This window comes from Triturus cristatus, chromosome 4_2, assembly GCF_964204655.1.
Source record: "Triturus cristatus chromosome 4_2, aTriCri1.1, whole genome shotgun sequence".
NCBI classification, from domain to species: domain Eukaryota; kingdom Metazoa; phylum Chordata; class Amphibia; order Caudata; family Salamandridae; genus Triturus; species Triturus cristatus.
In genome coordinates this window covers 401,185,226-401,212,694 of record NC_140586.1, presented here as the reverse complement: position 1 = coordinate 401,212,694, position 27,469 = coordinate 401,185,226, and the positions used below count along the sequence as shown (strand labels likewise).

General features: G+C 40.9%; 1 protein-coding gene across 2 annotated transcripts in view; it reads left to right on the top strand.

The window, feature by feature from the left end:
• DPYD (dihydropyrimidine dehydrogenase) overlaps positions 1-27,469 on the top strand; it is a 3,539,101-nt gene that overhangs the window by 2,013,315 nt on the left and 1,498,317 nt on the right. For both annotated transcript variants that reach the window (XM_085601856.1, XM_085601855.1), the window contains exon 12: positions 19,087-19,271. In XM_085601856.1, the coding sequence (XP_085457982.1) occupies positions 19,087-19,271 (185 nt within the window). The remainder of the gene's footprint in view (positions 1-19,086; positions 19,272-27,469) is intronic.

Sequence of the window (27,469 nt, the reverse complement as noted above, 5' to 3'; positions counted from 1 at the left end):
GGAACCTATAATATTTATTGTTAAACGTGTCGCCTGGAAACATTCCAAGCTTTTACTCTTAGGCCTGCAAACACTCCACAGACATTCATCTGCACATTCTGCTTTACAGAAAAAAATAAAATAAACAAAAAAAATAGTTTTTCAAAAACGTAACAACAATTTGCTCCAAAGTGTAAATTCCATTGTCGGCTGATGAGACAGAAGACAGTTCGTCTCTTGAGTGCTTTCTCGGTGATTGACAAATAAATAAGAAACTATTTGTCTCAGGTCACCCCACACAAACAAGCACTGACGGTCTGGCAGTTTTGGAAGACAGTTGGACTGCGAGTGATTGAAAGGGAGAGAATGAAAACGTTGTATACGTGTTTTAAATTATTAAAATAGGCCTCTAGCGTCGAAGTAAGATATTCAAAAGTAAATAATGGCCCATATTTCATATCAGATAGTTTTAGCACAATGAAAGCTGAAAGAAATGCAAACTTTGCTGTCAATCAACTAATATGCGATTTGAGGGAAAGCTCCTTGTAACATTACTCAAACGACATTGCATTCTGTGGTAGCAAATCACCGAACAAGAATGCAAAGTGAATGCAACTTGGTGTGTACAACTCAATGAACAAACATGAACACCACGGCAAAGCGAAATGTTAAATCTTTAGGCAAAGTACCGCTAATGGCAGCAAAATCTGATGCTCAAAAACAGATGGAAAATCGATTCAAGGGCATATAAATGTCACAACTTTTTCGCAAGGAAATAATTTACAAGGGAAGTGGTAATGTGTCGTGCCCTGTTTATATATTTATATATGTATATCAGAAACTCAAATAAAAAAAATAAAAAAATTAAAAAAAAGGAAGTGGTAATAGAGAGAAGAAAACAATAACTGCTGCAATTCACCAAAAATTATCCTAGAGAAGGATGTGTAGGAAAACCCGTAGTGAATGAGATGCTGTTCCACTTACCAAAGGACACCATCAAACACAATTATAAAGCAAGCAATTAAATGATAATGTTTACTTGAACTAATAGCATCACGCTTGGAGAAAAAAAAAAGTGGGTCATGTTAATTCAAGCACATGTCAAATTACTTGCTGTACGGCATCTCCTAGCATTAAGCTCCTTTCAGATGTAGAACAAAACCCAACTCTGGGGATATTGGATAAAGTCATGTGATTAATGCAAAATAGCCAGCAAGCAAGTAAAAATAATATAAGGCAATTGCCACTCCAATAGACCAGAGATTTGCCCTTGATCAGCTGGAGCACATTTTTATAATTTTCTCGCACTGCAAGTGAATAGGACCAAGATCACGTGATAAAATTGAATCTCAAAGATAACAACTAATGAGCAGATCCCAAAATCTTGTAGGATGGAATGTGAGAAAGACTTGACAACATGATACAAGTAAAACTAACAGGAGCTGACGCCTTTACTTTGCTTCATTGTACCAACCTCAGAATGAGGCTATGCTTTACTAATACAGTATAGTACATATGCGACTGTACGAGATCAAGTCACATGGTCTCATTACATTTAAAATATTTGTAATTGTTAGAATACAAAGCTTTTGGTGGTCTGCAAGCAGGCCAAAAACTGCCCTAGCAAATGATTGCTAAAATATAACAGTGTACATTAACTCAAGCATGCAGACTAGCATTTTCATATTCAACATATATGTATAAAGGCACAGATATCGGCAAATTCACTTTCTCATGGGGCAAATGTAAATAGTAGATGGGGTGTCTCAAAGTGTATTATTTGCAGTCCTGAAATGGAGGAAATTATTGGACCTGGCCCTCTCTGCAGGGTCACCCCAAACGTATTTCCCTTTACCCTCCACTTTTTGCTGTATTCATCTCATAGGGCAGGGAGCTGTGCAATTAAAAGGTTGGACATGTACTTTGAAGTTTTACAAGTCCTAGTAGTGAAGATCTCCTGGATTTGAGTTTCACCACTGTGAGGCTTACCTCTCCCATAGGATAACACTGGGGATTCTTTATTACATAGAAGATGTCATTGCCAAATGGGAGCAGGTAGCAATTTCATATTTGGTGTTTTTCGAATTCTAATAAAAAGCCCTATTTAACGGTAAAGTTGGGCACTTGATGACAATTTTGAAAAATGCTACTTTTAGGAAGTTAAAGGAACAGATGATGGACGGAATGCTGAAAAAAAATCAAACATTCACCCCGTCACAGATCTGGGTTCAATAAATTGTTTATTTTGCTCACCACGCCATCCCAGCCATATGCAAATCAGTCTTGACCCTGCTCCCCAGTGGAATAGTCTGGCCCGAACTGCCAGGCCAGAATTTTCCTGGACTAGAAACAAGCATCCTGGGACCCGTTCCGGGGTATCACCTCTCATCATCTATGCTAGCTTGAATCCAGTAGCACAGTGAACACCGGAGCTACGTCTGTGCATACCCTTTCCAGTTAGGACGATAAAAGCAAGACCAATACAAGATGGAATGAATGCTGAACAAATCAATTGTTCACCCCAGTCACTGATCTGGTTTTAAACCACTGTTTTTTTTGTTCTCTGTGCCTCCCCAGTTTGGACCCATACATATCCAAATCAGTCTTGACTCTGCTCCCCATGGGAACAGTCCAGCTCAAACTGCCAGACCATATCCTCCCAGGACCAAAACTAAGCATCCTAGGGCCAGTTACGGGGTATCACCGCTAGCTTGAATTCAGTGGCACAGTGAGCACGGGGCCCACGTCTGGGCATACCCTTCCCACTGAGGGCAACAAAAGCAAAAAGGATAGATGATGGACAGAAAGAATGCTAAATAAATCAAACATTTGCCCACAGTCACAGATCTATGTTTGATCCATCATTTTGTTGCTCACCATGCCACCCAAGTTTGGACTCAGACATATGCACATCAGTCTTGTCCCTGCTCCCCATTGTAACAGTCCAGACCGAACTACCAGGTAGATCCTCCCTGGACCTGAAACAAGCATCCTGGGACTGGTTTCGGCATATCACCCCTAAATGTAAAATGTAAACCCCTAATCAACCAAGCTTGTTGAATCCAGTGACACAGTGAGCATCAGACCCACTAAGGCTGACCAAAGCAAAAGCAACAGAAGATGGACTGAATGCTTAACAAATTAAACATACACCCCGGTCACCGATCTGGGTCTAATCCATAGTTTTTGTTGGCCTTAGTGAATTTTACCACAACTAAACAATGCTAAAGTTCCAACGTGCTCGTGTTCTCTACTCAAAACATGGTTGAATTGGATTATACACAATTGGCAAATTCAATTCACTTATATGTCCTTTGTAGAGGACCTGTTTATTAAATGCTACCAGTGAGCCTACAACCCTTATTGTATCACCCACTGAAGTGCACCTTAAAACATGTCCCAGGCCTGCCACTGCAGCCTGCATTCAGCTTTAGACAGCCATGTCAACTTGACAATAAATCCCCTTGCCAAGTCTTAAACTCCCCTTTTATAACATATAAATCACCCCTAAGGGAGGCTCTATGTACCCCATAGGGCAGGGTGCCTTGTAATTAAAAGGTTGGGCATGTACTTTGAAGTTGTATACATACTGGTAGTGAACAACTCCTAAATTAGTTTTTTTAACTACTGTGAGACATACCGCTCTCATAGGCTAACACTGGAGATTCCTTATTACATATAATAAGCTGTAATTTCCAAATAGGGGAAGGTAGCGATATCTTGTTTGTTGTCATTGGAATTGTAATGAAAAGCCACATTTAACGGTAAAGTTGGGTTTTTATTACAATTTTGAAAATGCAACATTTAGAAAGTTGGCATTTCTTTTTCTTAAGCCTTGTCCTAAGGACACTGTCTTGAAGCTTCTAGAAGGAAAGCACCAGGATATAAAAATAGGACCTCAGACACCAACTCTTCAGGAGACTTTTGGACTTGTGGACTCTGCTAGGAAATAGGATGTCTGTGCTGGTAAAATTACATCTACTTTGCTGTTGCCCTGCCGGACTGCTGCTTTGCTGAACTGCTACCCTGCTGTCCTCTTGCCTGGGTGTGGAGAACTGAACCTGCAACTTCATCTTGAACTCAGGGCTACCAGAGTGACTCCAAGTGCTAGTCTGTGCTGGCTTCCTGATCTGAGCCTCAGGGACATAAAAGGCTGCCATCATCCAGCACCTACACCCAGCTGAAGCAAGCTTCTGGCCCCCAAGAGGTGCACCTCAGGTCCTGAATCTTTGGTGTGCCTCACAGAGATGTGTTTCCGTTTTTGGGCTCCTCGCATATGCAAACGGGCTCATTCACACCAAGACCTCCCTGCCCACGCTGTGTTTCAGCATGAAGCACTGGCAGCCACCTCTTCACGCTACATCATCAACCGCTCGAAAGGGCCACTGATGCGAAGCTCCAGAAATGCTGCTCCACTTTGAGAAGGTAAACCTCAGCAGCACTAATCTAGTAGAATGTGCTCCATCATGGTCGGCCTGAACTTGCGATTTTGTCCCAGTCCAGTGCCACCAGAAATCCATAGTTATGTGCTTTTTGGCACTGTTTTTGCTAAAACCTTTGAAATTCGTAACTCCAGTTCTATTTCTTTTTTTTGTTTAAATTTCTTTATTGGGAGTTTTACTTTTCATGGTACATTGTTATACAGTTTAATTAATACATGATGACAGGTGTATACAGGCAGGCAGACAACATCTGTACAGTGTGGAACATCCATCCTATCTTATACCATAGAGCTCAAGTAAAATACTACAAGGCACATGAATTTTGCATCTCCAGTGGATTCGTAACTCCAGTTCTATTGATTGGATTTTTGTTATTTTGGTGTCAAATAATTCATTAAAATGTACTCAATTATTTTAAATCAGTTTGGGATTTTTCTTCTATTGTTTGTTCACTTTATTACTGTTTGTGTACTGTATACATACGTTACACATTGCCTCTAAGTACAGCCTGACTGCTTTTTGTGGCAAGCAAACAAGGATTAAGCACGGGTTGATTTAGTGACTTTTTTGTGGTTCACCCTGCAAAGTATTGTGGCTGTTTCTTGATCAGGGCTCACGCTCCAGTCAACCAGCAACCAAATTTCTCTCAGCACCATACACCACAGCACCTAAAATTCCCCAAATCAGGGTCCAATGTGCAAAACGTGAACTCTACTTTCTATGTCATATCCTCTACTCCTCAACTCTAGATTGCAAACATATTACTTTTGCATTCCCTGATTACATGGCGCATATTTGCAGTAATAGGAAACACACACATACAACGTGCAGGAAATGTGCAACAACTAGTACTTCGCAAATGTAAGAGCCATATTCGTGTATAGAACACTGTTCCTACCTTCTCAGGCTTAATTCCACAGGTCAATGATGTGAAAGTGGTCTATACAGGTCAATACTACTCTGGTGCATTGATGGCACAGATGACTATTAGAACCCATGAGACCATGCCTATTCACATGTCACATGCGTTATGGACTTAATTACCCCAAATAGGCTGCTGAGGTTTTGCTTTGACTTTATAGCTGATATGCCATACAACCATCCTATGATGCAGGCAGAAGAAGCGCACAGAACTGTATACAGAATGACACAACATCAGATGAAGGTGTTTTGGAACTCTCAAATCCAGATCTAATCCGTCCTTGGGTAGACAAGCCAAACGAAAAATATTTTTTGATAAGATTGTTTTGTCATATTACACAATTTACCTGTAAGAGGCAAACACCCAGACAGTAAGATGCAAAATGGCAATGATAATATCAACATAGACTACACCAGTGACAAATACTCACAGGATAGACAGAGAGACAACATTAAGACATTAAGAATTTCTTTACTTGTGAGTCCTTTTAAACTTAAAAAACCTTGTCCAGATGATATACAACAGCCTGTGTAACCTCACACAATCAAAAATGAATGTCTGAGTATACAGCATAAATATATAAAAAATCATGAAATTAAGATAAATCACAAAAACCTGTAGAAGTATCTCTCTGGTAAACTGGCATAGATCTATCAAAACATAGGCCAGACATGGAATTGAAAATGCGTTCATCATTATTCAGCTGAAGTGTAACTAAACAATATTTTGTCATATATAAAGGCAGTTTCAGACATATAACCAATATTCATTTTGTTACAGAGAGTTGACTTATCAAATCATACAGATACTACCCTGTGGAGCTTGTTCACTGTCATCAGTGCTCACCTGTGGTTGATGATGATTGAAGTGGAGATTATTGCCTCACTCATGGCCTGAAATCCACTGGCAAGTGCGGCACATCTCCACACAGCTCAGCGAGGCAGTCTGGAGCTATGTATATGTCCCTATAGGACCTGAATATGTGGGCATTAGTGCTTTGGTTACTCCAAGTCAGGATATATATTGTACTTACCAGACTACTGATCTTCCAAAATATTGTACCAAGAGACTTCTTGATGTCAGTAGACATGTCACAAATGACGTGAAATTTCAGGGAACCCATACTGGTGGATGCACTTGCTCAGTTAATGTTGTTGCATTATGCCATAGTCTTCCCCTTTCCATTTTTCCCAGAACTTGTTTCAACCATTTTAGAAAGCATTAAAATATAATTATTTGCACCTTATCAAAACCATAAAGCAAGAAGGGGAAAAGAGGTGTTTATGGACAGAAGAGAAGAGAAAACTTGTGGATTAGTGCGATGAAAAGAGAATGCAAAAGCAGCAAAGAGATGATAACGTCCCCATATTGTCAACCACTGGATAACAAGAGGGGCTTGTTGACATGGAATTAGTTAGATCTCAACAACATTTTAAAATACAGTTAACAGATCAACAAATGCACTTTCATACCTGTGACAGCCATCCAAATCACTATTAATGCCTGTTACAGGCCTCACAAAGCAGCGCTGCATATGAAACATGTTGAAGAGTGCCAGAAATGCGTTCATGTCATGGAAGTTTAAGTAGAAGCTATGCTACTGTATTTTGTGTCAACTGCAGGTACTGGACACACACTTTAAATAAAACCCCTAGGTTATGCATCAAAGGAAACCTCCCTGCCCATACAAAAATGGCTGACGCTTTTTCCAGCAAATTAAGGTGTAGAAAAAGAAGCTGCGTACCTGTTCATAAAGAGTCCTAGAAACCACCAACAGCGTCTCCAAGTAGTCCCACATGACTTCTGTGCACCTCTACTGCAATGCCACACCCATTAGTGGTCCTTTTCCTAGGCCATTCCAGGCTCACAGAGTCATTCTCAGGTGGAGGATGGTGGTCTTGTTTTAAGACCACTGTGCAATCCCGATTAGATATGCATCTCCAGTGATTCACATCTGTGCTGTTGTTGCCCCTCACAGCATCTCCTTTTAAAAGGGCTACCTAGTGAATTTTGCCATAATAGATTCTTTTTTAAACCTGCTGGCGTCATCAAACAAACAAATAAATGCCTGTTGCTGCAGAATGTTAGATATGGAGGACTAAGTTATGAGATGTGTTTATTTCTTTACACTTGATGGCCCCTTTAACAAAGATGATCCCATTGTAAAATCCCAAAATGTGGATTTGCACACTTGCGTCCATAACTGCTTTCTGAAGGCCCTAGTCGACATTTCACCTTATCTATTTGTTGGCTTATGGTTTGCAAATTAGTGTTCTGTTAGCTTATAATGTAGTTTCTTAGTGTGTATGAATACAATTTGGCATTACTTATGTTAATTAGCAATCTCGAATTAAAAAATAGTAAATCAAAAAAGACATCTAAAAATAATGCAAAAACAACAATGAACCAGAGGCTTGCTCACAATATCCTTCTCATATTGGACAGGTTTTCTAGGGACTACTGAGTTTTTTCCACCATAATTTGCATTGACAGACCAATACCACCATGGTAGTTGTATCTCCCCACAGGGAGACAATGCTGAGTGCGCACTAATCAGTTAATGCAAATGCTTTTTAAACAGGTCGGTTTGTGCAAAATTGAGCTAGCACTGTCGCATAACTACTGAACACTTTTGTGATCTGTGCACCCCAGCAACGTTTGTGCACTTTGTGCATTTCTTCTTGTATGCACAATATTCTGTGATATTGCAAATAAAAAGAACCTTGGCAATTATGGGGAGTAATTTTATACCTAGGATAGTCTTGGAATTGTCCCTTCCGCAATAAAACATACTTCATCTGAAAAATCATTTTAAAAGAATGTAACTTACAGCATGTGTCACACAAGCAATGTACTGCGTCACAAATCAAACATTGATGTTTCTTTTTAGGAGAAGCACAATTAGTTTTGATTAAACACCAATTGTTTAATTAAGGAAGGTAACAGCACATGAAGGCACGCTTTCTATATTTGTAAACTGAAAGCATTTTTATTTTTTATATAATGTCCATTTAACTGAAGTGCGTAGTTTAAGGACGTATTTGAACAGCATGGTGCCAAATTATGGGATGAAGTGTACTGCATAGTAGAAAACGAAAATCAGAAATCACATTAATGAGCTGCTAAAGGCAAAATTACAGAATCTTATGAGATTGGTTAAACACTAAAGCCATTATACTGTTTACTGAAGCTTCACAGATATTCTGTGGCTAATGAGCAGTTCTGCTATTTGAATAAGACCAGAGTGAACGCTCAGTAAATGGATACATAATTAGTCGTGGCAGTCAAGCACACACGGACTCGCCGTAATGCTGTGTTTGGCGAACCTCTTGGACAAGATTTTATTTTCAAATGCAAAACTGCTATTTACTAGTACTTTAGGAAGCATAGACATTCTAATGAAAACGTTGTTTCTTTAAAACATTTTAAGCACAATTATATCACCAAAGCGGTATAGTGAGCCAACCTGTATAACCATACGTTTTACGAAAGGAATTACCACATGTTTTATGGACCATAAACCTTGAAGTTGTGGACACATAAAAGGCTTCGTATTCCGTACGTCTGCAAATTCTGTTTTGTGGTTATGATATTGATACTGTTGGTAATGACGTGGACGTTAGTGGCCAATCAGAAGGCTGCTTGGCTGACTTTCTGGAGTCTGGGTGATTTTGAGGAGAGGGTGACGTTTTTTAAAATATAATGTTTAAAAAACATGGCAGATGAAACAAATGAACAGCACCGGTACTTAAGAAACTCAGATTATAAATGCTACCCGAACCTTTTTTGTAGCTACTATCAGTTTTAAATGTGTTATAGAAAGTCCACTTTGCAAGCCTTTAATTAATTGTAGGACTTGTTTGTGTATGTGCATAGATATATTACGTATACTTAGCTTTGTATGTAGTTTACACTTGTGGACATTCCCAACAGACTGACACTTATAGCTGTAATTTAGTAGCGATCCCCAAATATTTTGTGTTCTGTTACTCTTGGTCATGTTTGGATATTTGCAGAATGTCTGTGCGTTCCCTGATCTGTTAATGGCCGCATGGGTTTGGGGTAAGTGGTGTGGAGTTCTCACCCTGCCAGCTGAATGTCATTTTACTCTTGAGCTATACAGGAGAAACAGCAGTGCTTCCTATGAAGTATTTTGATGACCCTTTTGGCATAGTACTCTCTAAATCTTGACATATCCTATAGCTTGTAAAGGATAAGCTAGCGTATACTTAGTGGTATCCTGAAATTCACCAATACAGGAAACCCATCTTGTGCCATGTGACCTTAATCTATTGGGTTGGCATTTAAACGAGACTGTCTGGGCTCTTGTTGCATTACTTGCTATCTAGACTCATATTGTATTACTTGTTACAGAATTGATACTGCCCCAATCTTTTGAAAGTGGACATTTGTTATCTTGCGTAACTTTATCAACATTCCAATTCTAAATTAATTCAATCCAAGGCGACTGAGCTCATGCTGACATTCTATGTCTCAAACTTGACCTCATTCTTTTCCAAGAGAAGTAATACAAGCTTTTAAGATGTAGAATTGTTGTATTCTGCCATCTGGAATAGGATTACGTTTGAGCTAGAACATGAAATGATAACTGAAAATAACAAAATTACATGGCCAAAATCTGGAGAGGTATCAATTCTATAACGAGTAATAAAAGCCCATATTTTCCCTGGTAAAAATGACCATTGAAGCAGAGGATATCAGGGATAAATCGATGCAATACCACTTTTGTGCACGAGGAGGCCAACATTTTGCCATTTAATCATGCAGCTCAAAGACTCTCAAGAAGCAGCAGCTTACGAAACTGAGTTGAAGCAACAGTGCAAGTTGAGAACAGGAATGTCCTGGAGGAGAAGGATATAGTAGAGTTGTCCAGGAGAAATCAATCACAGGATCTGCTTGGAGTTCAGCCCAGTCCCTAGATGCACCCGGGGTAACAGCATGTTGCTAATGGTTTGACATCTAGTGAGGGATTTATCCTGTCATCAAGTTGTGTTTTTGCATCTTCCTGCATGCTTTAGTAGAGGCTTTGTGACTCAAACTGTGCATGTTTTGGATGTATTCACTAACATTAAAATGTAGGAATAATAGAATGGAGACCTCTGGATGCAATTTCGCACTTTGTTAAAGGTGTGATCATGCCTAAGTGTATGATTACTGGGAGTCCTTTGAATTATGATTATATTATTTATGCGCATTACCTTTGTGTCTCAATGGGGAAGACTGGACGAAATTGCAATGTAAGAGAACGGTGACTTTGGTTGTTTCCAGTTGGTGTGGTCAGAACTCCCAAAAGATTGAGGGGCACATATAGATAATGCTGGTAGATGTGGCCAGTTTTGTGATAGAGTATACTTTAATACTAATCTTGTTTATGAAGTGTGTGCGTGTATGTCTTTACCAGGTGTATTCTCATCTGGTGCTGTGGTTTAATATAACAAGAATTGGGGTGGGATTGTCGTGCCATTTTCTTTAGCAGGATATAGATATTTACACACACACATATTTATATGCAGTTATATTTAGATCCGTATTTCCATTGGAAGAGTGTTTTTATGTTCTACAAATAACATTAGTACCATTTGATGAATCTATTCAAACCTTTCCAAAGCAAAAGTTCATCCCCCTCAGCTTCTTCCTGGAGAGTATCACACCGATCCGTCAAACAGAGGCAAAGAAAAAGGGGGATCCCAAAATGTTGATTTCCCACAGTAATACACATACAAAACTTTACTCTCCGATGCAGAAGAAATGACATTACACCAAATATGGCAAATTGTTAGAATTTTACTCCGAAAGTTTGCTTTTTGTGATTTGCTGTAAATCCGTATAAGAGTTTTTGTAGAAATTCACTTTTAAAGAGATTCTCAGGTTCAGCTTGAAGGGGTTAAAAGTTAGGTATATCTGTCTGATTGGTTCAAAAGAAATAACATAGTAACAAAAATCATAGGGCCCTCTGATCGGCAGAGAGAGCCATTTCTCCCATCGGCCATTTTGAACAGATCCTTCTACTGAGAAGAATGTGTTGTGGACAGTACTCAGGAACTCGGTCCCCTTGTTTTTAAAATATTAAAATAAGCGCAGCTGTGACTTGGGTTCTCACAGTGGTTTGGACTCTGAACAGCAGCACATTTGGCACACTTGTGCAGCATAGTGGTTTGGCTGAATATGATCCAAACAATCCCAGAAATTTACTGAAAAAAGCAAAGGTTAAAGTGAAATTATTGTTGTGTAGCAAAAATATAATAACTAAAGTTTAAAAAACAAAAAACACTGAAATTCTGACAAAGAGGGTAAACCCACATTAGGAGAGACCCAACAAGACCAGAAATTGATTATATTCTGATCAAGGTTTATATGTGGGATAGAATGGAGGATTTTAAAATAGGCAAAAGAGAAGAGACTGAACACTTCCCCCTACATCTCAAACTGTCTGTATCCCGGATTGACATCCAGCATGCCCCTTTAACACCAACCACAATGCCAACATTGAGGAATGACCGTAGGGCCATCAAATGGCCCTCAATCCTGTGGAATGTGGAGACCATCATAGAGATCTACAATTGATTTGCAATGGCTTTTTCCACTCCTACCCTTTCCATGTCCTCTGAGTTCCCAATAATTGATCCACACTAAACTGGTGGATTCTTTAAAAATGATTTTGACCAAACCCACCATAATGAAACACCCTACTCCTAGAGCCCACAGCATTGGCACTAACCCATGGTATACAAACGACTGTAGTCTGGCAAGAAAAGCTCTGGTAATTGCAGTAAAAACTAAAGCCCCTCTAGAGGTTCGTGCAGCTAGAAACAATTATAGGAAGACGCTAAGACCTGCATGGCGCAAGTGGGACGATGCTAGTTGGAGTGACTTAGCAGTGGCTGCAAGGTCTGATGATTATAGGCTGTTATGGAAAATCACTGCCCATGGGAGAGCATGCTCTGAGGTGCAGATTGATTGCTACCTGAACCCCGGAGCCTGTGTGGATCATTTTACCAAATTATACGACTAGGCCCCTGATGACCACAAAGCGCTCATTTACCACGTCCAAGATTCGCCACCTTTAGATATACACTTCACACGTGAGGAAACCAAGTGAGCAATTGTTGTGATTAAACTGGGCAAGGCACCAGGTCCCAAAAAAATCCTTGGAGAACTATTACGCCACAACTTGTCAGTTTGTGTACCTTATGTTAACAGTTTGAGCAATGCCATAGCCTTGGATGCCCCGATCCCCATCACTTGGAAAGGAGCGGCGATAATCCCCATTTATAAAAAGGGAGACAGGAAGAGACCTGGCAGCTATAGGCCAATAAGCCTCTTGGACATTTTGCATAAGGTGTACGTGAGACAGCTGCTAGGATAATTGAATGACTGGATCAACAATTTAGAAATTTTGTCCTCCATCCACCTTGGGTTAGACCCAAAGTTAGCACCACAGACCGAGTCCTGAGGCTGCTCCTTATTATATGGAAGTACACAAAGCTAAAAATAAATCACGTCTACATAGCATTTGTTGGCCTCAAAGCAGCCTTTCAGTTAATGCCCAGAGGATTGCTATGGACTTCATTAAAGAGCCCAGGTGTTCCTGAAGGGCTCCTTTGTCAAGTAATAAGGTTACACCAAGACAATTATGGCCAAGTGCATTGCGGTCCTCAGGGATAATTGACAGACCGAATCCCAATACGCAGAGGGGTGACCCAGGGGTGTGTACTGTCCTCTACTCTCTTTTCCCTTTTTGGTTACAATGTTAAAGCGGCCATTCACCAAGATAATGTAGACAATCCCAAATTAGAAGGGGTTACTTTCCCTACCCTCTTATTCGCAGACGACACCCTCTCAATCTCTGACTCCTAGGGGACTGCAGCAACTGCTGGAAAGCTTTAACATCTTCTGTATAGCTCTGTAGATTAATTTAACAATCCAAATGTATTGTAGTTAGGCCCCATACATCTTTTAGAATTCCCTGGCCCTGGAAAATGGGAAACTGGAGAAAGATTACAGATTTTAATATCTGGGTATTATGCTGGATAGCATGGCCTTGTGGTTTCCTCATATCCAGAAGTGAAAGGCAGTGCTTTAACACCAAGCTTTGGCCATCTACAAAAAATATCAGGGAACAGCATCTAGAGCCTTATGCCAGCAATAGAGACATACAAACTAAAGATTCAGTCAGAGGCCTTATATGGTGCTGACAACTGTGGCCAGACAAACATCGATTCACTCACCTTAAGTGAAAATAATGCTAGCTGTTCACTCCTTCACCTCTCCCCTAGTACCTATGTTCCTCAGTGTGACACTAAAAAGGGTGGGACACATTTCCTGGCTAAAGCCACTTTTATACTGAGTGAGGATCTGGACCATAGAGGAGCTCAAGCCAACCGGAATGCAGTAGAAGAACTGCTGGTGCTTGACCAAGCCCTAACTTTTCCATAATTAAGCATGTCCGCTCTTGGTTTATAAAGCTGGTCCTACGATTCTTCTGGGTCAATGCAAGTTCCCTAAACCCATCCTCAAAGAACCAGTTAAAACCTCTCTACTGGGAGCATATCCTAGCCATTCTCCATAAAACCTTCAATTTAGGAAGACTGACAGACCAGTTTCTCCTTATTAAGGATAGCCCCCAAAATGAAGATTTTCTAGACATCCCTCAAAAACTGTTGGCAAAATAGTTGTATTGCAGGTTTTGATATGGCACACTGGAAATAGGGTCATTCTCATCTACGTGGAACACTGGCAGGAGTCTTGACCCTAGTGACATCTGTCCAATGTGTAGCCAGTCATCCAAACAAAACATAAGTAATTTATTTTTCTTCTGCCCTGCCTACAATAAGCACAGAAGCAAATGGATTCCCGAACTGTGCAACCAGTTAGGCATGAGACGCCACCAGGAAGCTCTAATGGTATTGAAGGGAGACTCATCTACTCACACTGAGGCTACTGTAGGAAAGTATCTATTGGTGATAGGGATGTTGAGGAAAGAAAAACATCAAACAATTTAAGTCATGATGATCTGTTTGACTGGCCTTGAAGTCAGACTATATGTTAAGCGCAGCAGTTCCCTCTCTCCTAGCCAGCCTGAGAACCTTTCCGATTCTTTTATTTTTTATAACTGAATTTTATAAACCTTGATTAACTGTACAATATTTATGAACCCATATTATCTGCACTAGTACTTTCAGTGCGCACCAGACTAGCCAGACGGGTGCTCAGCCTATTTTTGAATTACTTCCTCTTGTTTTTATCTTGCATGCTAACACTGTAGCCTGACAGAAGCGAGCTGCCTGGGGGGTGGGGGGTCATTTTTCTATTTTGCCTAAATGTAATACTTGCTCTCTTCTGGCTAGTTCTTCGACAGATTAGCCAAACTTGCGCCATTTTTAGTAAACACTTGGCGAGTGCTATTTTAATCCCTCCACTAAATTCTTTAGGAACTCTGAACATGCAGTCAGCATATAGGGAACATAGCAATTGCATTAGTACCTAACTTGACACTTTTCTCTGAATAGTTCACATAATTTGTCCATGATAGCTAATTTCTTGCTACTTTGTTTACTATGATTGCATAGCTTGCTGTCAGTTTAACTAATTTTAATTAACATGTGCTTGTTCATTTCTTTAAATAGAAATGTTTAACAAATTATTGTATGCTTTATGGTATGGAAATTCCGAATTAGACATGAGCTAACTACACCAGCTATAGTCCACTGAGCTAATTATAACCAAGGCCATTGGAATCATGAGATTCTGCGGCATTTTCTGCATAGTTATGGGTTTGCCGCATTTGCCACATAATCCATCATCTGCTGCATAATTTACACATTTTAACCAAAAAAAATATTTCTAGCTCAAACCGAATAGATCACTGACAAAATATCGAAACCATGAATATCGTGGTATATAAATATTGTGTCAAACATATATCGAGCACAAAAATCTTGTTTTCCTATACTTATAATGTAAATGACAAAGAGTTCAGAAAAAAATATTGTTGTACACTAATATCGATCACAAAAATAGTTTTTAACAGATTATTACAAATAGTAAACATTAAATATGTTAACATTTAACAGAAATATAATGTAAATTAAATATATATTTAGAAAATAAAAATATATCAATAAATGTTATACATATTTTAAAAAACACACATGTATGTGTGTATGTTGATTTAAAAATACATTATTTAAAACTAATAATATTTTTAATTTATATTGTAATGTACAATTATTTTGTAAATTGTAATATTGTCACAAATATATATATGTTTGTGTGTGTGTGTGTGTGTGTGTGTGTGTATATATATATTATATATATATATATACACACACACATATACACAAGTTATAAACCATAGCAAATAAACTGGAAATATTTTAAAAACCTACTCACTTAGTTACACATAAAAAGTAAACAATATAAAAATAGCATTTACTAAAAATCTACTACATGTTACAAATAACACTAAATAAAAATAATATAGGGACAAATTACGGTGCCAGTGGGAACGCCACCCACAGGCTGTCGGTATCGGTCCCACCGACATACAGCCCTTTGGGCTGCCCGCCTCTTTACGATGCAGGCAGTTGGACCCTTGACTGTCTGGGACAAACGGCCACCTCTGTCAGGATCTACTAATCCCAATCGGGCGGCAGTCGGTATGGAGACGGCGCCTGCTCACAGACCGCTGTCAGGATCACAATGTCCCTTTCTGACTTCCTGTTCATGGAGGACCCACCGCCATGGAAAGGCTGTTGGAAAGGGACTTTGGGGGCTTAAGCAGGGCCCTCATCCCCTGTGGGCCACTGCTAAGTGGCCAGGGGGGCACATGTGAAAAATTCCTTTTCCACAACCCACACCAAAAATATAAATACAAAAATTAAATTAATTACACAATTTACATAATCAGTTTAACATAAATACAAATAATTAAAAATTAATTAATAATTCATTATAATTAAATTGCTTCCCACCCTATACCCCTACAAACCCCACAACCTGCACCTAAAATGTAACTTTATTAAGAAAATTAATAACACAATTAACCTAACAATTATCAATTGATCTTTATAAAAAATGTATTATGTATTAATTCGAATTCATTTACTTCCTACTTTTTACCCGTATAAACCCCAAAAACCTCTACAGCACTACAAATTACAATAAACAATTAGATTAAACTTAATAACAACGAAATATTTACAAGGTATATTAAAAATCATGAAGATAATTATACAAACAATTTATAACATTTACAATTAAAATATATAGTAAAATACATAACAATAATTAAAGACGCTATTATTAACAATATTTTGCTAAATGATATTAGTAACATAGATGTTTTTAACATCAATATTAACAACATAGATATTTTTTATCATCGATATCGCTCACCTCAAGACCAATAGTCTTGTCAACGATAATTTTGCACATGATATTTGTGCATCACGATATTTCCAACTCGACATTTCTGCATCTCTACATTTTCTTTTCTCTATATTTTGTCCGAATACCAAATGGATCAAATCTTACTAAGCTTGCAGTAACCAGTGTTGCTTTACAGTGGAAGGCCCTAAGTTAAGTTTGACTGGTCATCTTTCAATTGCTTATTACTGCATGTTGCTGTTAAACTGGTACTAACAAGGTCAAATATTTGCTGAGTCATTATTAACATGTGAAAAAAAAACAAAATTACAATTACAAAATGTGCCACAATAGGTCGTAGGATTTTCCCTTTCTTGATGCATAATTTAGTCAACCTTGCCACATAGATTGGTACTCCCCTGCTGCATACTTCCATTGGCTCTGACTATAACTTGGCCTCCTTATGCTCCTTATGCACTGCTTATAACCTCACACGTTACATCGCTCATGACATTTTAAATGGCATCATTAATGATACCTTAAAACTGATGTCATCACTGATAACACCAATCCTATAGAGCATAGAGTTACTGAGTGTACATGCAGTGGCGGCTCACCGAGTGAGTGCTGCGAGGGCGGGGGGGGGGGTAGTGGAGTCCGACATACAACGGACAGGGGTAAGCTAAGTAATTAAATAAATAAAACAATTAACCTTGCGCTCGTGGCATCGCCAACTCGGCGATGCCGCGCGCGCAAGGTAAATTGTTTTATTTATTTAATTACTTACCTTACTCCTGTCCGTCGTATGTCGGACTCCACTACATCCCTTCCCTGCCCCTTCCCCGCCCCGCAGCACTCCCTCGGCGAGCCGCCACTTTGTATATGTGTGGGTTCATAGAATGGAGATTACTCTATACTTGAAAGCAAGTGTGATTGAACACGTATGGGGCTCACAAAATCAGATTCAAATTGTTTATCTCCACTACTGGACCATGGCTATAAATGTTGTGGCCAGAAGAAGTATTAAAGGCCTCACCACACAATAGAGCCATTAACAGTGTTTGGTCCAGTTCCTTGGAAAGGAAGGGATGGGGAAATCTGCATTTGCTAATTAATTCTTCATACTGCACCTGGATTTTGGAAGCCCACAGTAACACAGGAGGTAGGCCAGACTGTTCCCTTGAAGTTTTGGAGGTAAGGGATCAGAAAACTTTGTCAGTTGCGGTCAGGGCTGAGGCCTGCAGGGAATGTCTTTTCATAGACCACTTGAAGTCGCCATGTTAAAATGTCCCAGAATGCTGTATAGGTGGTATGTTGCAGGGGTGGAGTGATAGCACCCTAGGATTGGCCAGAGGTGCCTGGCTTCTCGAACTTTTCATCTCACTGAAATAAAACTACAGAAGCGAGAGACATTGTTTTATGTTTCAAAAGTTTTCATTAACCAAGCAATACTAAATAAACTTAAAACTAAGATGCAGTTTCGTCTCTAGTAATTTAATAAATTACACTAGAAGTGTTCAGCAAACCAAAAACGAGGTCGCTGGCTTCATATTTTATATGAATCTCCCTTGAGTTGCTTTGTTTCTCCTACTGTCCTCGGGCAACATTGTGAAGAATCTTGGTAATGCCCTGCGGATAATTCTCTTTTATATATCTGGTTTCCAGTACTGTGAGCTTTCATTACCGAACAGTCGGAGTTCTGCGTCGTTCTATTCTGGACGCGTTTGCAACCTGTCTCTAAACTGCACTCGCGGTGAAATGTACTTGGAATATGCGCGCGGATTTTTCTTTTAAATAGGAGACAGCGAGGCTGAATCAGTTTAATTGACCTTGGCAATTTGCATCCGCCTGCATTGTATTCCTCGGGGAAGGCGTCCCTGAGCTGCATCTGAAGAGCGTTAGTTTTACAGTGCAGTTAATAGTAACATAGAAAAGCTGTACAATTCCAAATGTATGGCTTAAACCAATCACATACGCGCATTCAAAGCATTTGCATTTTCGGAACATTGGTGGCCAAAACAACAAACCAGGGTACCATATTAAATCTGAATTTAAAATGACTGTTTGTTTCAAATTAACCGGGGGCAAATATTCAAAGCAAGTTGATATAGTGTTTTTCCCATTTTAGCAGCCGCCCTAATAAGAATTTCTGCGTCATGACACGAATGACATTAAAGCTTGCTACACTGTGCTGTTGTCCCCTTGAATATCTTGCAGAAAATATGATGTTCTTTGTCACTGGTGCGTTTAAAATGCGATTGAAATGCTATGTTTAGGAATATCCGTCAGCCCAAAGCGTGACGCCGATCTTTTAAAACGATGTCGCTACAATGCATGGTTTTTAATTCATTGCAGTGAAGGAGGCCATGGAACCTATCAAGTTTAACAGATGGGGACTTCCTGACATCCATCCAGAAACTATGGAAACCAGCGAGCCGGGGGTGTTTGCAGGCGGAGACATCGCAGGCCTGGCTAATACAACGGTGGAGTCCGTGAATGACGGCAAGCAGGCGTCGTGGTACATGCACAAGTACATTCAGGTGCGGTACAGTGACCAAGTGACAGTGGGAAACACTTCCGCTTAAGTGACATATGCCATACTGCAGAGATTCAATCCGTGTGGTATTGATTTTTATACATAATAACACGGGGAGATTTCTTTTAAGATTAAAAAATGTTTTTATTTAGAATAATTCATGACCTTTCTGTTTAGAACAGACACATATCGACATTAAGAACATTGAAAATAAACTAATAGATTGTCAAGTCAATACACGAGCAGTGATGTAAACATTCAGAGACAGAATCGTGAAAACCATATACTTAACAAATATAATGTATATATGCTTAAAATGAAGGTGAAAGAAATCTATTAATATGAATTTGGAGAAAGAGGAGTTAAAAAAAAACATTTTAATTGCTGTGATTATGAAACAAAAACCAGTAGTGAGGAAACGTGGCTGCAGGGTCGGGGAACATTCTTAAATATCTCACAAATATAATGCTCACGACAGCACGAGTCACCTACGTCATAGTTATATATCCTGAATGAGCTGTGAATTAGAACCCAAGGCAGGAATGAGAAACAACGCGGGGTTACATGAAACATATATTTATACAGGCGCCCATGCTTGTAAACAAGTGGTGGCTCGCGCCTTGCCACCATATTGGAGGTATTTTCACTGGCATTCCGCTTCCGATGTGGTGCATATTTAGTGACCTGGCATAGTATGGTGCCCCTGCCCAGTTGGAGGTGTCTCTCTTTGCGGGTCAGTGACGACCCTTGGAACTACCAACAACTGGGCATTTGTCATGGCGATCCTGCCGTACCTCCCTAAAAGTATTGAAAAGGCAAAGAAATGGCAATTTCTTGTATGGTTCTATAGATACTCATCTTAAAATAATTAAGACCTACAAGAATTCCAAGCAGGTTTTAGGGACATGGCTCATCTGCATCCGGCATGCATGGGAACCTATTTGGCAGCAAATTCACCGTGGGGACAGAATCCTTCAGACGTGAAACCGACTGGGATCCTGATAAAAAAGAATCCTGACACTCATCAATCAATCAAGTGGTATTTATGTAGTGCAGCTTTACTATCCGAGAGGGTATCCGCTTACTTTCATAGAACTTCTAGCCTATTCGTGGGATTTAAAAGTCAGGCAGTAGTACTAAAAAAGTAAGTCACACCTACTCAAAACAAAAATTGTGAGAGTCATGACTAGTTTGCCTTTGATCACACTTATGCATTGTCGCAGATAGCTACAAATAATATCTTCAGGCCAAAGAATACCGAAAATGTAATTAAATATGTACATGCCAACACCTGCTCTTCTCTTTTGGCATGCTGCTGGACACTATATGAAACCATATGAAATGTTCTTGGGTAAACATGCAGGAGTTCAATTTATAAAGATTTTGCCATGACTTATTCTTGAATTCCAGGAGTAAGCTAAGAGTACAAGAGTAAGTCACACCTACTTGTGTACCAGTCTTTGAAAATTCTGCCCAGTATGACTCTTCATACTTTACTCAGTATCATTGTTGTATATTCCAACAGAAGAACCTTCTGAACCCTTGCTAACACCAAAAAGCATGTACAAATGTAAATAAATGTACTGTCAGTAAGCCTTCAGCAAATGCTAGGTTGAATGTTGTCTTATAGCTTGCTACACATGGATTAATTCATGTCTTAACAGCAGCCCTATGTGTAACTCCCAACCACACTAACATTGTGAAACCATAAACATAGGAGTCCTACTGAAACCCAGTGCACTCTCCACTTTTTAGGATTTCGGAGATAACACAGCAAACCTCTTGCACGCCCCACTTTATTTCTTATGATCTTCTTCATGATTATTATCTGCCCCACATGCTGTTTTTTCCATACACAAGCATGCATCATATGCCCCATGCATGTTTATTGTTACCACCAATAGGCCTTATCTTGCCACCGTCAGGCCACTTGAGGCCTCCCTCATGCGACTCGCAGATTCTCCAGCAGGCTACGTGTCATGAATAGCCGATTCAGTGTAATTTAAAGCAGGCTCTCTTACACATACTGTAGGATCCATACTGGCCCCTGCTGCATACTTGTCACCCTCACACACAAAGGTTCCACCTCTAGCTAGCACACTCCTCACCCATAATTAACCCCTGCATGCCTCCAGCCATTGTTCCATTTTTTAACCCTGTAGACAAGGGCTTTTTCTTGGAGAGCACCTAGGCTCAACGATAAGCCTCAAATTATATTGCGATGTCTCTCCTCTTATTTTATTTTATTACACAAATTAGTCATATCAATTTTCTTTTATGGCATATATGCCCTATTTGCTTTTCTCTAAAAATCATAAGAATTGTGATAGTTTGTTTTCATTCCAATACAAATGTATTCAACATAACACTGTAATGCAAAATAATCTTTATGGAGAATATATTATAAATGTATCTTAACAGATGTTAAGTACATTTCACAACTACTTAGCAATATTTCTTAGAGAGTATCTTCACTACTTCAGCATCCAATGACATCAATACTCTACAGATCAATTTTGTCCAAGGAGCGATAACATCTTGAATTCCTTCCTTAGTCGAAATCCTAATTTATCAAGTGCCATATGTGTCATAACTATAACTAGTTACATTTTTCAAATTGACTTTGATCTTAAGGTTTCAGCTACATTTAATTTCTCAACTCTTCAGGATGTTCACTTAAACCTGGATTTTAATCAAATCAGTTTTATTTCATTTTCTTCTGCTTGATCCGTCTTTCCGTACAATGAATCCAGCAGATGTTCCACCACTGCCCAGGTCCTCATCTGTCACAGGTATTAATTAATGTCTTTACCTTAATCACAGTTGGCAGGGTATCTCTTGGAACTCAAACATTAGTTGTAATCGACATAAGTAGGCTTAGCAGGCAACACACAAATATCACAGCAGTATGGTTCTGTAAAACCTATTTTAGCTCAGAGAAAAAATAGAGACTGATCCATTAAATGCTATATAGCTAGTAGGATGTCAGAGTAATTAGTATAAATTAGTATAAATTTCTGTGGTGCTGAACCTACGGTAATATGAATATTTTTGTTGCCAATGCAGCACAGTTACCTGCCAAGACAATGGTTGCTTCTTGATTCTATTTGCAGATATATAGATAAGGTGTTACTAAAATGCCCACAAGCAAGTGGTCAGTCGTTCAAGTACCTATTTCCAAATGCCATGACATTCCAAACTACAGTAGCTCACCGTACCATCACTCACTCTGACTCTCCAGTATACCGCATTGTTTATGAGATTCTGTGAGGAAAATCACCAATGCATTACAAAGTGAGACATTGGCTCTTGTGCTTCACTGACGATTAGATATTGAGGCTACTGAATTAGGAGACAGCTTTTTTTTAAGACTGTTTTTGTTGAAGGTTTTTATTTAAAAAACATAACAGTATCAGCAGCGCGCATAACATAGAATTTTGTGGAGCCAAGCAGCAGTGTATCAAGCCACATATTGATGATGGGGATGCATGGCAGAAGGCAGAGTATTACAGACAGCGAAGTAGAACAATATCAAAGCAGAGTGCGAATGCATGGTGCCAGCTGATGGTGTTGGCTCATGCTGGTTCACTGAGGGGGTTGTACTTAAACTGGGAAATGTGGGTGGTGATCTGGATTCAGGGGTGGAGCTAGAGGTGATGCGTGCAGGGATTTTTGTGTTAAAGCTGGTGTGAGGAGGCAACTGCGCAGAAGCTGGTATTAAGGAATGGACTCGGAAGACAGTGGCATCGCCGCGACCTCTGGTGGCAATGAGGAGGGGTAACACTGGTGGAATAGCTTATGGGCTGCAGCCTAGTGTGGAAGATTGCTGTCTGGCGGACTTGGGTTCACAGGAGTAGATCGTTGTTCAGGTAAGCTGCAGAAAATGGTCAAGAAGAGTGTCCCAGAGTCAGGAAATTGGACATTTCTGGAGATGAAGGGCCTCTTTGTAATGTAGGGGCTCATCTTCTGCCCTCTCCCATCACCACAGTGATCTGTGCCAGGCAGCCACAGCAGGGGCTTGATTGGCTCTCCACTGAAGGGTGAGGGTTCATTAGGTAAGTAGGGAGGCGAGGCTGGCAAACCACGCTCTCACCTCCGTATATTTCCTAACCTTTGAAAATTCCTAAGGCACAAGCTTCCATTGTGCTAATGAATGGAAGTTTTGTGATCTCCCTGAGTGGGGTGTGTATCGATTACCAATGTGCAGTGAGTGCAGGGCATGACCACAGCATATGCTGCAGGACTGCAGATGGCGCTCGGCAGTGGGGGCAGCCTAGGTGTACGGTGGGAAAATAGAGATTAAGTTGCTCTGGCATCAGGTAGGCCCTTTGTAGAATTGTGAACTGTATGCTCTTGACGCGGGCATTCTGTGACACCCACTGAGGGAACTCCAATGTACTATTCCACTCAGTGTAATGGAGTGCCTGTACAAATTCATCCTACCATTTGCCCCTCAGTGCCGCCAGTGGGATCCCTGTATGTTCTTTCATGACTTTGTATATCCATGTTATCAGGTGTTGACCCGGTCCCATATGCAGTTGAGTCTGCAGTTCAGAGTGGGTTTGGGGTTTCACATCCTGAGTGGACCATATTTCGGAATGTCAATCATAGCTTTTGGTACGCCAGGTATTGCCCCCTGGGGAGAGCATGATCATCTATAAGTAGGAGAGGAGGTGATTGAAACTGGCATGAAATGCTTAAGCATAGAATTGTTTTCCATTTTCTATGGCTCCTACCACACTATAGTGATGATCATGGGCAATCTAGGGAAATATCTTTTTTGAGCAGAATCAATTGTTTGCTTCTTTGATGAGTGTTCACTTTGGAGTTTATAAAGGGGTTGTTGGTTATAAGTACCCATTGACTTTTGGCGTAGGCGATGAAGCTGGCTGGGTGGTTTAATAAAGGGGGGATTTAGAAAACGTGGACATGGTTCTTGATAACACTGTTGTGTCTGGCCAGCAAGATCTTGGTTTTGACTTTGGTTAAGTCTATGAACCATTAACCCCCTCTAGGACAATGAACATTTACAGTCGATTGCATGAAGGTGCCTTGCACTTTGGGTTAGACTATAGTTTTGTCAAGTACTTGGGAATAATAAAGTATTGGTGTACAAAGATGCAGATAAGGGGACAAATGTGAAAGTTAAAAGTACAGGCAAATTTATTAAATGGCCAAGAAAACCTCTTGAGACAAATATGAACAAGGATGCTTTTTCATCGTTCAATATATTTTTCAACAAATTAAGTCCAATTTAAGTGGGTATCACTTTCATTTCTTATCATTGACATTTGTAAAACAAAATGGGTTGACAGATGATATGCAGGAAAAGCCTAGCAGACCAGAAAAATAGGTCAAGCAGCAGGAAAGGCAAAACGCCATTAAATAGCTTTTAACACTATTTTTAACACCTATTAGTAGCAAGAAAAACTCCTCCTTAGTAGCAAGACAAATGCTTCTAAGCCTAGTGCTCATAAGGCAGAAGTTAGGACCCCTTGTTTGAAGCAGGATGTGTTACACAGTGTGAATGTGAGACACATTTAATTCTATGCATATGAATGTAAAAAAATATATGAAGCAGGGAATACACATACAATATCATTTGTAAATAAATGCAGGATTATTTCCACCTAACAGATCAAAATAGAATAAATAAATAAAATATATTTTATTTGCATTTACATAGTTTTAACACATCGGTTTAAGGAAAAACAGTAAGTACCACAGTTTACAGTATAGAATGCCTTAGCCTAGCTCGATGAATAGTCATCTTCTTCAGCACATACCTCTACCTATTGTGTTAGACCTGGCACCTTGGCGTGAGTTTCCCTCCCACTTTTTGATGGTGTGCCTCGACTGTTTTGCTGGTGTTGTCCGCTCAGGGCACTGCGCCACGGCTAATCCGTGCCGCAGTGCAAGTGCTCCCTAAGTAAAGTGTACCTGTAATTGATGTCCATGATTGGTTTATTGGATTCACTGTCAGTCCCCAGTAAAGTGCACCAGGGGTGCCAGGGCTTGTGAATGCCAATGCTGCTGGTGGGCTTGCAGCGCTGGTTGCGCCACCCACGGAAGCGGCCGTGTAAAGTGTGTCTAGGGTCTGCCACCGCAGACCCTGTGCGCGGTCCGGGACCGTCGCGCTGACTGCGCAAGGGCCCCCACTTGCCAGTCCCTAAACCTTCCCTTACCTACATATTAGCCACCCCTCTGGTAGGCCCAAGGGCAGGGTGCATTGTAGGCATAAGGTAGGACATGCCCTGATGTGTGTGGCATGTCTTAGTAGTGAATTACAGCCATTTTCGTTCTTCACTATTGAAGGCTACCTGCTCTCCATAGGCCAGAATGGGCTGCCGGGATCACGCCAACGCTGTGACCCCAGTGGACTCAGAGAGCATGGTAGAAGTGTCAAGTTTGGTATGCCTGAACTCAGGATGATAAAATACTTCTTGTAGTCAAGTCTATTTTAATATCCTGGGTTTGTAAATACTACTTTTAGAAAGTTAGTATTTACTGACCTGACCATCTCAGTCCGCCTCTGCTGTGTGTATGTGTTCTGCCTGGCAACAGTAAGGAGCAGGGTTGGGGAATCCCCAGAGACAGGTTGGCTGCCAGGTGGTGGGTAGAGAGGTGACACCTGGATGGGTGGGAGGAGTACACCTGGACTCTTGAATAGACCTGTGCTCTGCCACCACAAAGCCGGCGCCACCCCCTGTGGGGCGGCTGATGTCTCTGCCCTGCTGCTGAAAGGAAAGAGCAGAGTCACCATAACAAAGTGCTCCAGAACTGGACTGAGCCAGGCCTAGGCCCCCTGGCGCTAAAGAACAAAAGAATCATGGTATAAAAGTAGGAGCCTGGCTCCTAAGAAATCAGAATCCTGTTTACCACAAAGAACCTCTGCCCGACTAGAAGGAGAAGAAGACGCTGGAGGAGCTGGCCTGCTGCTTGCCTTGCTGAGAAAGGAGAGGAAGAGACTTACTGAAAAGACTTTGCTACTTTGTGCTTGAACATTCTCCAAGGGCTTGATCTGAGCTTGCCCCCTGAACTGAACCCCAGGAACAGTGGGTTCTCTGTGCTTCTTGCTCATCCTCCAATCCGAGCCGTGTGGGCATCCCGCTGGAAAAGAGACTGCGCCCCTCATCGCCCCTCCTAGGGCCGTGACACTCAGGAGCTCGCCTGCCGCAATCCCGTGAGAGCCCCGCTCCGTCCGGAGCCGCTCTCTGTCCCCGGGCCAGGCCGCCTGCGCCCCTGTCACCGCCTGCCATTGGAGTGCGCTGAACGCGCTATCACCCCTCCTGCCGGAAGCCGTCCGACGACTGTGATCTACGCCGGGTCATCCAGCTGCACTGACTGTGCCCTGTGGCCCCGCTTCGCTGTCCCCGGACATCTCAGGCCGCGCCGCCCCCGCTGTGGAGACCCTCCTGCACCGCCGTGCTAAAGGGTCGCTGGCCGCGCCTGCCTACTTGCCCACACCTGCTGATTGAGGACCCAAGAACACTTCCCAAGCTGAGAGTCGCACCGACCTGTGCCGACTCTCCACATCAGGAAAGAAGTTCCAGTATCGGGCTCGGGGCCCGCAACGCCTTATTTCCCCGTTCGCAGGAGTCGATCTCTGTGAGTACTGGAACTACAAGTAAAGAGACTACAAAGTATCCATTTGAAACTACGAACCCAGAACATTTGCCTGCTGTATAACCTGGCGGCCTAGCGAAAACGTTATTGGTCTTGTGATAAGTCTGTTGAGATATATATACCTTATTTTTACATAAAGGATCGTATTTTTATATATATCCAAGTCTGGTGTCCGTTTCTGGGGGGATTGATGTATTTACTGTGTGTACGATTGTAAGTGCTTAACCAACAACGCCTGAGGAATCGCCTTGGCTGCTCACGCCACGCACCTAGAGGGTGAGCAAGGGTCATTCGCGAGGGGTTATCCTGCACCCTGACGTGGAGGAGAGGGTTCCTGCTTGACACAAGGGCAACCTTGCGCCAACCAGAGATCCCCGACTCTAACATTGTTGGCAGCGGTTGGGATTTCGGATTTGCACTTGTAATTTGCATACAGTGAATTATTAATCACCAGATAGTGAGAGCAGACCAAATAACGCAACCACAGGTTTTCATTTGTTGAACTTTGTTGAGACATCTGCCATTACTGCAACCATGCCTGGCTCACACTCCGCTGGGAGAGCACTCTCTGTGATT